The sequence below is a fragment of the Cuculus canorus genome, chromosome Z, assembly GCF_017976375.1.
Source record: "Cuculus canorus isolate bCucCan1 chromosome Z, bCucCan1.pri, whole genome shotgun sequence".
Lineage (NCBI taxonomy): Eukaryota > Metazoa > Chordata > Aves > Cuculiformes > Cuculidae > Cuculus > Cuculus canorus.
The window spans coordinates 4,656,835-4,671,481 of NC_071441.1; the positions used below are offsets into that span (position 1 = coordinate 4,656,835).

At 42.7% G+C, this 14,647-nt stretch overlaps 1 protein-coding gene across 1 annotated transcript in view; it reads right to left on the reverse strand.

Moving 5' to 3' along the window:
* Positions 1-9,571: 9,571 nt before the first annotated feature.
* C6 (complement C6) overlaps positions 9,572-14,647 on the reverse strand; it is a 29,629-nt gene continuing 24,553 nt past the window's right edge. The window contains exon 18 of the mRNA XM_009561359.2: positions 9,572-13,389. Within this exon, the coding sequence (XP_009559654.2) occupies positions 13,208-13,389 (182 nt within the window). The 3' untranslated portion in view covers positions 9,572-13,207. The remainder of the gene's footprint in view (positions 13,390-14,647) is intronic.

Sequence of the window (14,647 nt, forward strand, 5' to 3'; positions counted from 1 at the left end):
CTGCTGGCAATGAAGAATAAGCCAGAACGGGAGGATGCTTTCTCTTGGGATGCTTTCTCTTCCCCTTCTGTTGGAGGGGAAGGCTGCTACTGCATTAAGTGAAAAGACTTTCTGAGTTTTATGCCATCTAGAACTTAATGGTGCTTTTTTGGTTTTTTTGAGCAAACCATATTTTTTTGTGAATAGCTTCTAGATGTAAACAAGTAGAATAAAATGAACGTAATCAGTTATTTGCTCAGTGTTTTTTTGCTCAGGAGTAGCATGTTTGGAGAGCAGTTGAATGTTTTACCCCTTGGCTTCCCCCAACTCTGGTGTACACAATTTCTAGCCTTTCTCTTGGGGCAACTGATGCAACATGTGATTGGACCAGGAGCCAATAACTTCCATAACTGCTGGAGACAAAAGAAAACCACCAGGAAATTTCATGATAGATAGCACAGAAATAGTAGTGACTTGGTGATTTGTCTTCCAACACAGGAAAATGTAGAAAATCAGCATAGGGTCTCAAGAAATGTTGAGAATGTCTGCTTAAGAAACAGTTTAAAAAATAATAAGGTTGCCTGATAATCATCTTGATACATCATCAGGAGCAGATCTCCATGTCCGTGAAATAAATTAGTCTGCGATAAGACAGACAAAATATTAATGAAGACTGCATTTCAAATGCTTTATCCAGTCCCTGACATCTCACTTTTTATCTAACTCACCTAAATCTTCACAGGGATCCCTTTTCTCTCCTTTTTCTTTCTAATTACCTACTCCATCTTCTTCCATCCTGCTTCTCAGTGTTGACAGCTCCTACCTCGTAGGCACTTCACAGGCACTTTTCCCTCTAGTTGCTGCCTGTGGGTGTCCAGCAGGTGTCTGCTCCCCTTTGTGCTGTGAAATTGCAGTCCTTTCCCTGTCTGACTTATGCCACATACTGTTTTTAGACTTATATTTGCCCAGGTCAAGAAACTGCTTCAATTCTATCATCCCTCCTGAAAATCTGACTTATAGTATTTAAGCACAGACATGATGCCTTCGGGGGTTTTTTTTTATTTTATTTATTTTTGGTTTTTTTGAACAACCATCTGACTGTCTAATGCTTCTTGGGAGGGAGGAAGAAGGAAGGTGAGTAGGTACAAGGTTTCTTTAAAGGAATATGGGGATTTAATGAACGAAAATCAGCTTAATGTAGGAACAATGGCTGGGTTGACAATTCATCCAATTATTCGTTCATCCCAATGGTGCGCACATCTACTGGCCACACTTGGGCCCTTTCAGTACGGAAGCATTCCCAGTCGCTGCAGTCCACCTTTTCACCATAAACTAACAGGGAACTGGAGGATGTTTTTCCTTTGTGAGAAAGCAAAGTTAGATGAGAATAACAAAGAGGGCATCATGGTTCCATGGAGCCAATCATTTTATCAAAATTACCTTGCGGAGAGTGGCAAACCCCTTTACTTTACCGGAACTAGATGACCATATGCTTCTCTTGGGTAAGCATTGGCCCCATGATCATGTGTCAGGATACTCGAGAGGAACTTGATAGTTGGTGGCCTGAGCTTTGAGCAGCTGAACTGTGAAGAGCAGAAATAGAAAGCTGCAGAGCCCTTCTATGGCAAACAACAGATTTTTACGGGAACTGGGCTCTTTTAAGGTGCTGAAAGCATCGTTCTGCCTTGCTTTCACATTTCCCAGTCTATGATGCCAGATCCAATGAGACCTGTCCCAACAGGGAGCATCTTAATGTTAATTTTTATGCAGTGTTGTAAATATCTGCCTATCTTATCATGAGATGAGATACTCCCAGGGATATGTAGGGGGGCCAACAGCTTCATGTATTGTGTACAGAGAGAAGGAGAAAGAACAAAGGAGAAAATTGACAACAAGCTGGTGAATTTTTGCAAAAGGCATTCAACTAAAAAAAAATGTGACCCTGTAAGAAGCTGCTGAGAGAAAGAAAACAACTGGGAAATTGAACCATGCTGTGGCAGATCAAAGTAAAGTAAACTTATTATCCATGCTGATGTGCCAGACTCGTGGAATCATCTGAGGCCACTGACTTGGAAGGTATCTTCACAATCTGCTCAGGAAAAAGGCTTGCCTGATGCAGAGTGACAGGTACAAGGCTACAGTGGAGGGACCTTTGTAAAACAGTAATATGGACAAAATTCTTCAACAGCACTATCATGACCTGGTTTTCTAGGATTCTCAGGATACAGATCCTCTGAAATAAAGCATAAGTTGGCATCCTTTCCCTTGGGAAAAACACAGGAGATATCTTCTTCTACCCAGCTGCCTATTTTCATGAAAAATACTAAAGAATCAATACCTTTAGGACTTCTAACCTTCAGTTACGTGTTGTTAAAAGCTAGACAACAGGCTCAAACTCTATTGAAAGGACAACACAGGTAGATGGATTCCGCCTCAAATGGCCCTGTGACAGGTTCCTTTTCTGAAAAAAAAAAAGTGGTAAAGGAAGAAGGAGATGCCCCAGAAGAAAAAATTGAAAGAATACAGTGGGACTGACACAGAGCAGTAGTGTCCCCAAATTAAATGTAAGACATGTAATAGTTCCAAGAAGAACAGACAAGTGGCTATCAGAAATTTAGGAAAGAATAAAGCTCCTCTGGGGTACCTTTTGATACTCTTGGAGCAGCAAATTAACACCTGAAATGTGACTGACACTCTTTCTTCCATACAGCGACATGGGAGAAGCTTCTCAATTTCCTCACAGGTGGGACTGTGCCTACATGAAGAAGATTTGGGACCAATGTGTATCTGGACACTAAGTGAAGGAGAGCAATTAATGTCCATCAACCTGCTGTTGTTAAAGTAGTAATAACAGCACTGTGTAAGCTCTTTTCTTCACAAATCTCTTTTTCACTGGAGACCGTATATCCCCAGGGTGCTTCTTATAGTTCCCTGAACTCACCCTTTGGCACACATAGGTATCGCCCACCTCTCAGGGTGAGAGACACATGGTGCAGCAGGTTGTGGTTCTTGAAACCCTCCCTGACTTGCAGCCCCGGCCGGAGACCTCTCAGACAGCAGACCAACAGCTTAGTGCCCTGAATAAAACATAACTAAATGAAACAAAAATGTTTTGAAGAAAAACATAACTTGAAAACATTAGAAAGCTAGTGTAGACAACATTATATTTTTCCCTGCCATTGAGAATCTCCTGTTCTGTTAATGTCTTCTTTAAACAGCTTCTGTCAAGCACATTTCCACTTTCCCACCCCTCATCTCACAGGGCTCATCTTACTCTTGTCTCTCCCATGAGAGCTCATAACTTGATGAAGCAAGCTTGCAGTTTCTCTGGGGGTAAATATATACATGACAATCTTGTCCATTTCTTTCCAACCCGGGAGCTGTTGCATCGCTTCTTTGTTTGTTCTCTCTGCGACCCCATCAGAAGCTTAATCAGTAACCTCCTGCCCTGGTCTTGTCACCATCTAAAGCCATTGCATCACCATATTCATAACATTATTACAGATCGGTTCCATTTCCAGCACTCTGTGGCTCTGCCACATTGCTCACCGTGATGAGCTGCCACTGTAAATAGCAGCCAAGTCATTACCGCTTATGACAAGGAGGTCCAAGGCTATAAGTTGCTATTGATTTCTTCCTCTCTCTCTACTGCAAATCACAGAAGAGTTTTTTTCTGAGCAGCACAAGGGTGGTGATGGCACCCTGAATCTTTTGACCAGACTCAGGAGACGTGTTAACTACCCACGGCTCATCTTCCAGGTTCTGCTCTCCTGCACGTATCCCTCAGGCAGCTGTTTCCGCTTCTTGTGTTCAGAGCCCAGTTCAGAGTCCTGCCCCACAGCAAGAAAGAGCAATAATATCAACTCACTTCAGCACTTTTGTAAATGGATTTTTATTATATTCAAGCCTCTAAGAATTGCATTAAATATGAACATAGAAAATAAAATTTAGCAGGAGGGAAGCAGTGACAATGCAAGTAGTACTTTTGAGCAGAGTAGTAGTTTAAACAGACTAGATTACTAACTTCTGGTAAAGCAAAGTCATGGTTTTATATTTCACTGTTGACAGGAATTACACTGAGACTTTTACAGTAATTGAAACACTTGCTTCCTGGATGATTACACAATGCATGATAATAACTGAACTTGCCTGTACCACCGGCTTTATTGATCTATGGGCCACCAACAAACACAACCAGTACTCCTGTATTTTAAGAACTGTTATTCAGGTGGTCGACCCTTATGATGAGGAGAGCTACATGAGGACTGTCACATGCATAAAGCAGATTACAGTGCTCTACTTGTGCAATTAGTCCAGGTGTGTGTAGCAGCAAAGGCTGTCGCAAATCTTCTCCGAGTAGAAGGAGACATCAAGGGTGGTGTTTGTTGAGTGAGAATTGATTTATTTGGATGATCTCCATGCTGATATCTCCCTGATAGTAGGACTGCCACCATTGCCCCCAGCACGCATATACTGGGTATTGTCTTTCTCTGTAAAGCTTCTGCCAAGATGCAATCAGAATGCTTCCAGTCCTTGGAACATCGACTGAAGCAAGAGAAAGAGGGGGAATTATGTACACAATAAGTGGAAGTTTTATCTACCAAATAGTTGGGGTTTTTTTCCCTCTACATTGTTTCCTCTACCAATTTTATGGAAGCTCATCAATAAAATGCCTTTCCAAGAAGCCCAAATTCCCATAAGTACCAAAGGTGGCTTTAGGCTATGTGTATCTACTCACACTGCTCTTTAAGCTGTCTAGACGCAAGACAGCCTGACCTGGGAACCATGTATCTGTACTAAGGTAATGCAGTGACTAAGCTGATAAGCCCTGGGGTGATCAGGATGCATCAACGTGAGCACAGGGCAGTGCTTTGAGACAGCTTTTAGGCTAAGAGGAGGTGGCACAAGTACAGTGTTGGGGTCAGCAGTGCCAACTACAGCTGCATCCAGCAAGGACTGACTGCTTATGCTGCTTTGCTGCCGCACTCAATATCTTTCTCATTATTTACCAGTCTTGCTGATTTTAGAAAGAGAGAACATAGATCGTAAGTCTAAAAAGTAAACCGAAGTCCTGACAATGAATTTGTACCTTAAAGGGCAATAATGATTAGCTCTTGAAGTCTCTGTTCTGCATACTCGCACAGGCAAGCTAGCTGCAGCCTAGAGAGGGACTGTAACATCCACGGCTGTATCAGTGATGGGAGCACGTGAAGCTGTTGGCCATAAAGCAACTTCAGTTTCTCCAGTAAATATGTGGTTTTGCACACGTGTGCAGGCACATACCTGCACACGTACACAAGTGCACCCATCAAGCCAGTAAGGATCGCAGCCACTGTTCGGTTTTCTCTTGGCAGGGCTCTGCATGCTGTGTCAGCCAAGAAAAAAATTCTCATTTACAGGAAAACTCACTGCTGTTATCACCCGGTTACACAGTAAATAAAAGCATTGCACAACAAGCGTTGACACAGTAATTCTCAGAGGAATTTTTCAGAAACAACTATGGATTCACAGATGCTAAAAAACACCCCAGACTTTCACGTGTGCTTATTAAGAAATTGTTCTTCAGTGAAATAAACCAGGAGTAGGAGATGATTGTAATAGATAACGTGATACCATCTTGTATCGGACTACGCAGGTTTGACTTGAGAGAGCTTGAAGGAACACATGGAGTATTGCTTGAGGTTTTGGCCAATACTGAAAAAAGATCTCAGCTTCTTAGAAGTTCTCAGCCCTGTCTAGAGATCCCAGATGCCTGGAACAGTACTGTCCAGTTTCATTTATACTTGAAAAACTGGAACATTTCTCTGTCCCTGAACACTGACCCTTTTGACTGTTGTCTGTCCCCAGTGCATGTCAGAGAATTTCAAAACAGATACGGGCATGCAAATAAAGTAAATCAAGCCTGGGAGTTCCTGGGAAAGAGCAAATAACGAGTTCTTATAACAGTAAATAAAACTGGACAGGCCTCATTTACCATCCCAGAGGCAAAAGAGTATAGGTCAGTTCACATCCAGTTAGCTAACCCCTTGCCACAGAAACAGTTGTCTTACTGGAAACAGTCGTTGGTCCATGTAAGTCGTTGAATTAAGCTCAAATTCACTTTGGGGGAGGAGTAGCTAGCACAGACTAAACCAACATTAAATAATTCAACGTGGAGGATAATCATGTGCCCTTTCCTGGAGCGCATGACCTGGCTGTCTTTCTTTTAAGGAGCTGAGATGCAACCAGGTTGCTCGACAGAGGACAGGAGTGGCTGCAGTGTTACAGTGACCCCATTCCATTGCTTCTGGGGACACAGGACCAAAACCACTCCATTTGGAGCATTCCCACTGGGAAAATATCCTGAACGTGAGCAATGAAATTTTAAGCGCAATTGCTTTATAAAGTAAAGGTTCTGAAGTACTTCCAGAAAATTAGCACACTGCTAACATCCAACTCTAAAGTGCTATTTGTTTGTTAGATAACTTTTATTTCTTGGATAATTGCTCCTAATAACAGTAACTCCCAAAATGGTTTCATAAGAGAAGTACTTACTTATCAGACTTGTCTCAATGTTTCAAATTAAATCAGAAAGTCATTACATGCAGTACAAAGCTTTGTAACCAGCAGTCATAGAACTTTTGTGAATCCGAGGACAGACTTTAGCTTTGAAAACGTGAGACTGAAGTCAAGGCATTTGAATTGTATACCTAATTAATTTCCCAGTGGTATCAGGTGTCACACCTGAAGGACTGTTTCGTTCCACTCCTTACTGCAGACTTTATCTTTTTAATAGCCGAATTCATACCAATGTCGTGGTTCCAGGCACCAGGACACAGATGTGTAACTGGTCATCCAGACATTTTCAATCACATACCGGCAACGCAGCTTCATTCTTTTCTACTCTGCTGCATTGACAAGGACACAGAGGTCTCCAGAGCTCTTACTATCAGAAGAGAAAAACTGAAAATGAAGTGGAAAAAGTCCTTACTACCCAGTCTTCATAAAAGGCCGGTTTGTTTCTGCCTCCTGAAATCTAAAGCACACATGTTGAATCCAAAAGCCCGACTGGTGTGTGTCATGGTTCTCTGCCACCTACCCCTGTGGCAGACCTTGGATACTTTTATTTTGCGTAGATATTTTTCTTGGTGCCTGTCCCTGGTGAACAAAGAGCACCGTTTTTCTATAATCCAATCTAGCACTACCCGGCGCTTGCCCAGGTTTGCAAACATGCCACCCTGGCTCTAAGTATGGTTGACTTTTAATGGGTTATTTTAGAATGGCAATTTTGGGTCTTCTGGTTATTTTTAGCTCATGTGGTAATAACCTCAGGGAATGGAAACACCAAACATCCCCACATATTCTGACCTGCAAGCTTCAGTTGTAGTCATACAGATGCATAAGGATTCGACCTGCCTTGTCCAAAATTACATTTATCCCTTGAGCTCCCCTGGAAGGCAGCAGGAGGTGGCGGACAGCAAACATCACGGCTTCTGGTGGTGGTGGTGGGTGCTGGTAGGCTTCAATGTAGTCAGGACCTTCCTCAGTCTTGCACACCCCAGACTGGCTGGCAACGTATTCAGCGGCTCATTTTGGAGAAAGACAAGGGCAAGGGCACCTGTGCCACCTCCTTGCTATAACCTGCATCACTCTGATTACATGTGCATTGTTAAGACTAATTATGGAAATTAGGAAAAAAACCTATCAGGTGTTTTCAACCAGTTATGGTTTATTCTGCTACAAGTTTTAATTGCCTCTAGCCAAGCCGATTTCCAGGAACTTCGAATTTCTGCTCCGCTGTTAATTGCAGCTCTCTCTGGATGGTTCAGCTGCTTTGCAGTATCATGTCAGAAAGCCTTCCTGAGACTCAAGTAAACATCCAGTGAGCTGAGGAAACGGCAGATAATCAGGTTTGTTTTCTCCCTGAGTGGCTTTTAACACACAGGACATATTGACCAGGGCCTGAATTCTCCGAGACAGCATTTAACAAGACCTACTTGTTCATCGGTGGCCTGAAATTCCCAGCTGGTGCCTGATAACCTGCAATCACTCATGTGTAATGGGTTTTGGAGTTGATTTGTCTGAAAATTTAGACATCACCATGTGAAAATTAAGGCTCTGCTATCATCTGTGCAATTGACACTGTGCTCAGAGAAAGATCTAATAGAAGAGGAAGACTGATTTTATTATTTTGGAAAAATGTCAGCAACAGAGATCAGTAGAGAAAGGCTCCAATAACTGCGTTGTATGGCCTGTAAAGAAAATATCATCAGAACTTTTCACTTGCTGACAGGTTTACGACTTCTTTACCCTCCTGTCAGGGTGTGTTGGGGCCGGGCGCTCCTTGGGGCCCCCCAGGGCAGACAGGAATCTCCATCCCTAGGCACCTCCCTGGGGATGGGAACAGCGCAAGACACTGAGAGCCCTGACCATAGGCTGAGACACTGGCCCATGGTTAGGCGTCCCAATCAATGAGATCCATGGCCAAGCAGGGTAGAGCCTGATCGCCTTGGGGGGCTGAAACAGAGTTCTGGGCCATGGACAGGGTGGGGAGGCCAGTGAGAAGCTGGTCTGGGTTGCAAGGGTGCTTGATACTGTGAAGTCCGAATGATGGAGATACCTTATATGCTCTAGGTAAATGACTTACTTGGCTAAAGATGATGCTGGTTGAAAGGCTTTGTTGCTCTGCAAGTTATGGGAGCAACAGCTTCCGAAATGCTTGTTTGTGTCAGGCTGAAGACTCCTGATTCTCAATGTAGGACAAAGCGGGGCTCTTAGGTAGTGGGTGGGTAAAGAAAAAGGCAACCAGGCTTCTTCATCTACAAAACGATGTGTTGGAATCAAGTCTGTTTCGCACTGGGTTTGGTTATTGCAGCTCCTGGAGCAACTGGTTCCAAACCTCATCGTAACAAACAGAGCACAATACACTAAAATCATGCCATTTCTATTTTGCTAGTGGCTGTCTGTGTCTCATCCTGACATGCTTGTCTCTTCCACCCATGTGAGTAACGCTTGATGGTTCCTAGTTCACAAAGGATGTGATAGGAAGGAAGCACAGGCACCTCCTTAGGTGCTCAGCACTGTTTTGGGAGTTAGTCTCTAACCTGGAGCTATCACAGTGCCAAACTCTCCAACAGCTTTGGTCCTTTGTGAACAGAGAGTTATTCCTGAAAAATGGCAATATAAATATTGCTAATCTAGACGACAAGCAATAGAGTGCTGGAAATTAAATCCTTGGAGTTTATATATACATACTTATATATATAAATAGATAATTCATCTATTTAAAAAAGTATAGACAGACACAATTTTTAAAATAGAAAAAAGTAGGATTAATTTAAACTAACTTTGGACATTTGTGGCATAAATATTTGTTTCTGACCTAGTCACCCCTAGGCTCCCTTCACGGTCAACAGGGGAAGAAAGGCATGACCCATCTGGCATGGTTTTAGATGTCTACCTAAGAAGACAGAAATCCCGTCCTTTAAGGGACTGTTTCTCTCCTTTGCTGACTGAAAGGACAGCCAAAGATTGTTAGCTTGGATGCAGATATACACCTTTAGGTCATTTCCAGTAACCAACGAAGGAAGATGAGCTTACCAAAACTCCTCCGTGTCAGAAATCTTCACACACGCTCACACATGAACACACACAGAGCTTTGGGAACCACTTGGAAGATTCCTTATAGAAAAACTGACAATGCTGAACAGGGGTTTATTAAATCTAGTTAAGTTTTAACTTATAAACAGTGTTATTTTTAGCATCTTTATCCCATAACATCCTACCAGCAGAGTCAAGTCAGTTCTGCTACAAGTACAGCTGAAGCCTTCGTTTTCTGTAGCAACAAGCCAAAACCTATTGCTCAGGGATCTCTTGTTGAGGAGAAACGTGATGGACCTCTTCCTCTAAATACATAAACTGATAAGGTTGAGCTGGAGCTATCATGAATGAAACAAACTATGCTGCTGCTGAAGATGCAACCCTGCACCACCTGGAGTACAAGCCCAGCAGTGAGCTCTGCAGGAACCTCGTGGGAAAAACTAGTTGAGATCACATCTGGTTTATCACTCAGTGGGAAAGTGGCACTAGCAGAATCTCTGGTACTCATCTTCTGCTGTGCTCAAGGCATCTAGCATGAATTTAATAGTCACAGTCGCATTTGCACCAAATTCTTCAGTTCACATAGCAACTGAAATAAAGACAGCAGGACTCAAAGATGTTTTCTATCTAAGCTGTAATAAGAAAGAGTAATTGCTGTAACTAAGCAGTGTCCCATTGGCAAAAGCATGTTGACTACTATTCAAACCTAGATATCCACTTTATATTCAAATTCTTGGAGCGAACTCTGAATTGTCCCTTTCTGAGGCTGCATAAGGATAAACATTGTAAGAGACACAATATGTACATGTTCTGTTCTCTTCTATATTTGGTCAAATTTTTGCATTCTTTGTTACTATTGCAATAACTATTTATACAGAAGCCTACAAGAGCAGATGCTAATTGTTCAGCCATTGAATTGTGCCTCAGCTGTCTCACTGTGGTAAGTGTATTCTACATACACTTCACATCTTTTTGTGCTAGTGAAAAATTCGATATGCTGGGGTGTCGTATGGAACTTTATGTCGGTGAAAAGACTCATTATATTCATTTTGGATAATGCCTCCTTTCTGATATTAAGAACAAATAGGTGGGATTTTTCTGTGTAATAGAAAAGCTGAATTACCAAGAAAGCTGTCCTCTGAGAATCAGTAAGGTGTCTGTGACCCTGGTTACCCTGACAGATTCAGACCAGGTTTGCTTCATCTTCTCCAATTATAATTTATGACCCAAGGCAATGATCAATCAAGAGAGGTAACATTACTTGGAGCTTACAATGGCAAAGGAGAGACAGTGAACAAGAAAACTTTATCATTACCTAATATCACAGTAGAAGAGGAGAGCTTATCCAAGAGAAAAATAGCTGTTGCAGGAAACATTAAAGATCTGTAGTGTTTGATGTGAGGGTTGGGGACCCCGTGACAGAGCAGAACAACAGACCCAAAGTCCTCGCAAGTGCAATCCTGACTCTACTGAAGCCAATAGCAAAATTCCTACTGATTTCAGCAAGCTGAAGATTCCCTCTAGATTCAGTTTATGGCTGAATAACTACCTTATTACTGAGTTGCAGATGATGTCTCCAGTCTGTGCCATAATGTTCAGCTGTAAAAAAGAAACTACATCAGTTATTCCCATCAGGAAGAGAACAATGCAAATCTTAACATGAACACTTGCACTGAGAACGCTGAAGAAACAAGGGCAGCCAGGGAGCTCTCAGCTGCCTTTTGTCTGCCAGGAAGTAACTTCTTCTGCTAATTTGTGGTAAGAAGTGCCAAGGAAAAATAGTTCCTCCTATCAGAAACATGGCTAGACAGTCACACTGGAATCAGTGTCATGTAATGAAAAGCCAGTATTAAGTTTAGAGGGTCAGGAGGAAGAAATCATTGCTTGTTAAGGGTGCAGAAGGCATACATAGCCATTGTGAGTGATTACTCCCTCACAGAATGCAATCGTTAAGAAGAAATAAAGGCATTAAAAACCAACCTGGAGACAATCAAATTTGCAACCCTCTCCCAGACCATCAGAGAGCATTAGCACATATCTTCAGTTGGAAGAAAGAACTATAGAACTACAAAGGCAAAAGTATCTGAGGTTCTTTATAATCATTTTTACTACACATTTTGAGCAAGAAAACATAATGTTTTATTGTTTTTAACATCAGGAGTAATTGCTTCTTTTCCTTGAGCTCCATCCAGTTGAGACTAGCTGCTGATCTAGTGAGCTTGGCAATGTCCTAAATATAAGGGTCTTAAGTCTCCTTGGAAAAAAATTAAGCATTTCACATCCAGTCAACTTCCAGCTCTCAACTGACTCTGCCCAGACCATGGTGAGGTGTAACACTTACATATAGAGTAGGTTATTCATCAATGGACACTTTTCATTCTTCTTATTTATTCCTGATTTTCATTGTTCTGCAGACTGCTGGTGAAAGAAAGCGACTTTCAGCTTTCCCCTTCATGGAAAGCAGGTTTCTAGTCGTCAGGTTTGTAAAATTCTGAGTGGTGAAGGGGAAATTCTGATTTTAACTGCTCAGCAGTGGTGATTTGTGACTAAGGGATGATCTGGCACAAAGGGCAAGAACGCCTGACTACAAGAAGGGGTTAAACTGGCTGGAAGTAGAAATACCAGAGAAAGACCAACTCCTTGCAACCTTCCCTTGGTAAGGAGAAAAGAAACACCCTCAGCATCGTCTTGTAGCCATCCTGGAATGGAAGCACGCAGGGACCCAGGCTCAGGGGCCATCTCTGGACAGCAGAGCTGAGCTAGGAGATGAACCCACAGCCGGGATGACATGCCCCATGCGACTACTCTCAGGACTGGTGCTGGTGCAAGTGTATTTAAGGAATCTGCATAGGATGCATCATTGCAGATTCCGTGTAGATGTGTGTAGTATTGTCATAGGACTCTGCCCAATGCATTGTTTATTATTTTTTTCTTTTATACTTATGCACAAGCATGTGTTCAATTCGCCTCGAGGGGTACCATAAAAATTCCCCTGCAGCACCTAAGTGGCAAAACTAGCAAACTAACCTGGAAAGCAAACATTTCCTTCATTCAGTTACTCTGATTTAAAATCTCACTGTCTTTAAAACTCCAGTCAATCGTTGCATATTTGCAATATTCAGTATTTCATATTTCTCCCGAGATTAATACCGTGAGTGCCCAGACAGGCGCCTACTTCATGACCCCATAAGGTGTCAGAGGGAATGTGTAACGATGCTGAATTCTGCCTGCCTGGGTGATAACAGCCGGTACTCAGCCAGTGAGATGACCAGAGTGCACAGAAGAGATAAGTGCAGGAAAAGAGCAACAAATGACTGAAAAAAAGTCTCATCCAGCACCAGGAAAGACCAGAGGCCATGCTCCTCTTTCTCCCTTCTCGTCTGTTCCCCTCCTTCCCTTTGTTTATCCACAGAGTTACAAGCAGCGAGAGCAGTCCTTTTACCCCACAACCCAGATAATTTTCAGGCCAAATGTAACAGCCCTCTGCCATCCTTCTCCCATAAATCTGTTAAATGAATTCTCCTTTATTTTTTTCTTCATCCTTTGTTTTTGATCTACTTGCACTTTCATAACCAGTTGGGTTTTCCCTAGGCTGGCTCAGCCTGGTCACAGCAGGGTAATTGTGGTGGCTGCCAGAAGAGCTGATGTGTTACGCCAGGCAGTTTCCCTGCTCCAGCACCTTCAGTTTGATCCCAGCACACTTCATGGCTGCCAGCACGCAAAGACTGACTGTCCTCCTCCTCCCCGTTGACTCCATCTGGATGCAGTGAAGGTGGTGCTGTTCTTTGGGGCACTGGTAAGGCATCAGGCAGGAGCACTGGGTCTGTGTCACTAGGAATGAACATGCTTGAGTTTTAGATACAAATGTCATGACTAAACACATATTTTATAGTTTGACAAGATTTTAAAGTCCAACAAGGAAAAACACTAATGGAAGTTTGCGATATGTTAGTTACAAAGGTCCCATAGTGCCTACACTGGATGTTAGGGCATTAGGCATAGAGACAAAAGCAGCTTTAAATATCAATTTTAGCATCAGTGGCCCATGCAGAAGCAGAAATGAAGTATCTAACTATTTTTATCAACTGGCTTTCCTTGACCTTCCTTCTAAACAAAAAGATATTAAGTTGACTTTCTGTTCCAGATTATCCTTGCACACAATGTTGATGTGAAATGGAGTCTTACAGTCCATATTGTGTCAGTTCCTATTTCATTAAAGCTCCCTTTATGAATGCTAAACTACCTGCTGCTGGCCTGTGGTAAAGCTCAGCCCTGCCAGTAATTTCATTACCCATTTCTGATCTAATCAGATTCTGACGCTTTATATTCTTTCCTAGAAATTCCCTAGGCAGGAAACTCAGTTTCTGCTTTCCCTTTCTTAAAACATACAAAAAATGTGTGTTTTCCTCCCTTCAGCTGCTTTCACATGGTACTGCAGTACCTTCTGACTCTCTGTTGATAACAAATACTCATTTTCAGGAAAAACAAAGCTTGCATTTCTTAAGCCGTGCATGCTCATCAGAAAGAGGACTTTTGTGGAGATGGAGAGGAGGAAAGTCCAATTCAAACCTTGAGAACCACAATGAAAACTTATTTTATTTAATGTATTTTTCTCTTCTCTGTCTCATTTTTCCTCACTCAACAGGACTAATCTGTAGGGGTTTTTTGGAGAAAAACCCTGAGGTGCTGGCACAGGAACCAGCTTTACACCACTTCCACAGATCTAGGCTTCTTAGGGGCTCTGGAATAAATAAACCTAATGTGTTTTTTTAGAATTACAAAGGCCTTCCTAGGATCCCAAGGTTCCTAGAGGCTCCAACAAAGCATGTCCCTCAACGGACACGTCAAGTCATGCCCTTTGCTTCAGCTCTGGAGCTTTGTGGAGGCTCTGGAGTGTGTCCAGAGAAGAGCAGCGAAGCTGGTGAGGGGCTGGAGAACGTCTGACGAGGAGCGGCTGAGAGAGCTGGGGTTGTTTAGCCTGGAGAAGAGGAGGCTGAGGGGAGACCTTACTGCTCTCTACAACTGCCTGAAAGGAGGTTGTGGAGAGGAGGGAGCTGGGCTCTTCTCCCAAGTGACAGAGGACAGGACA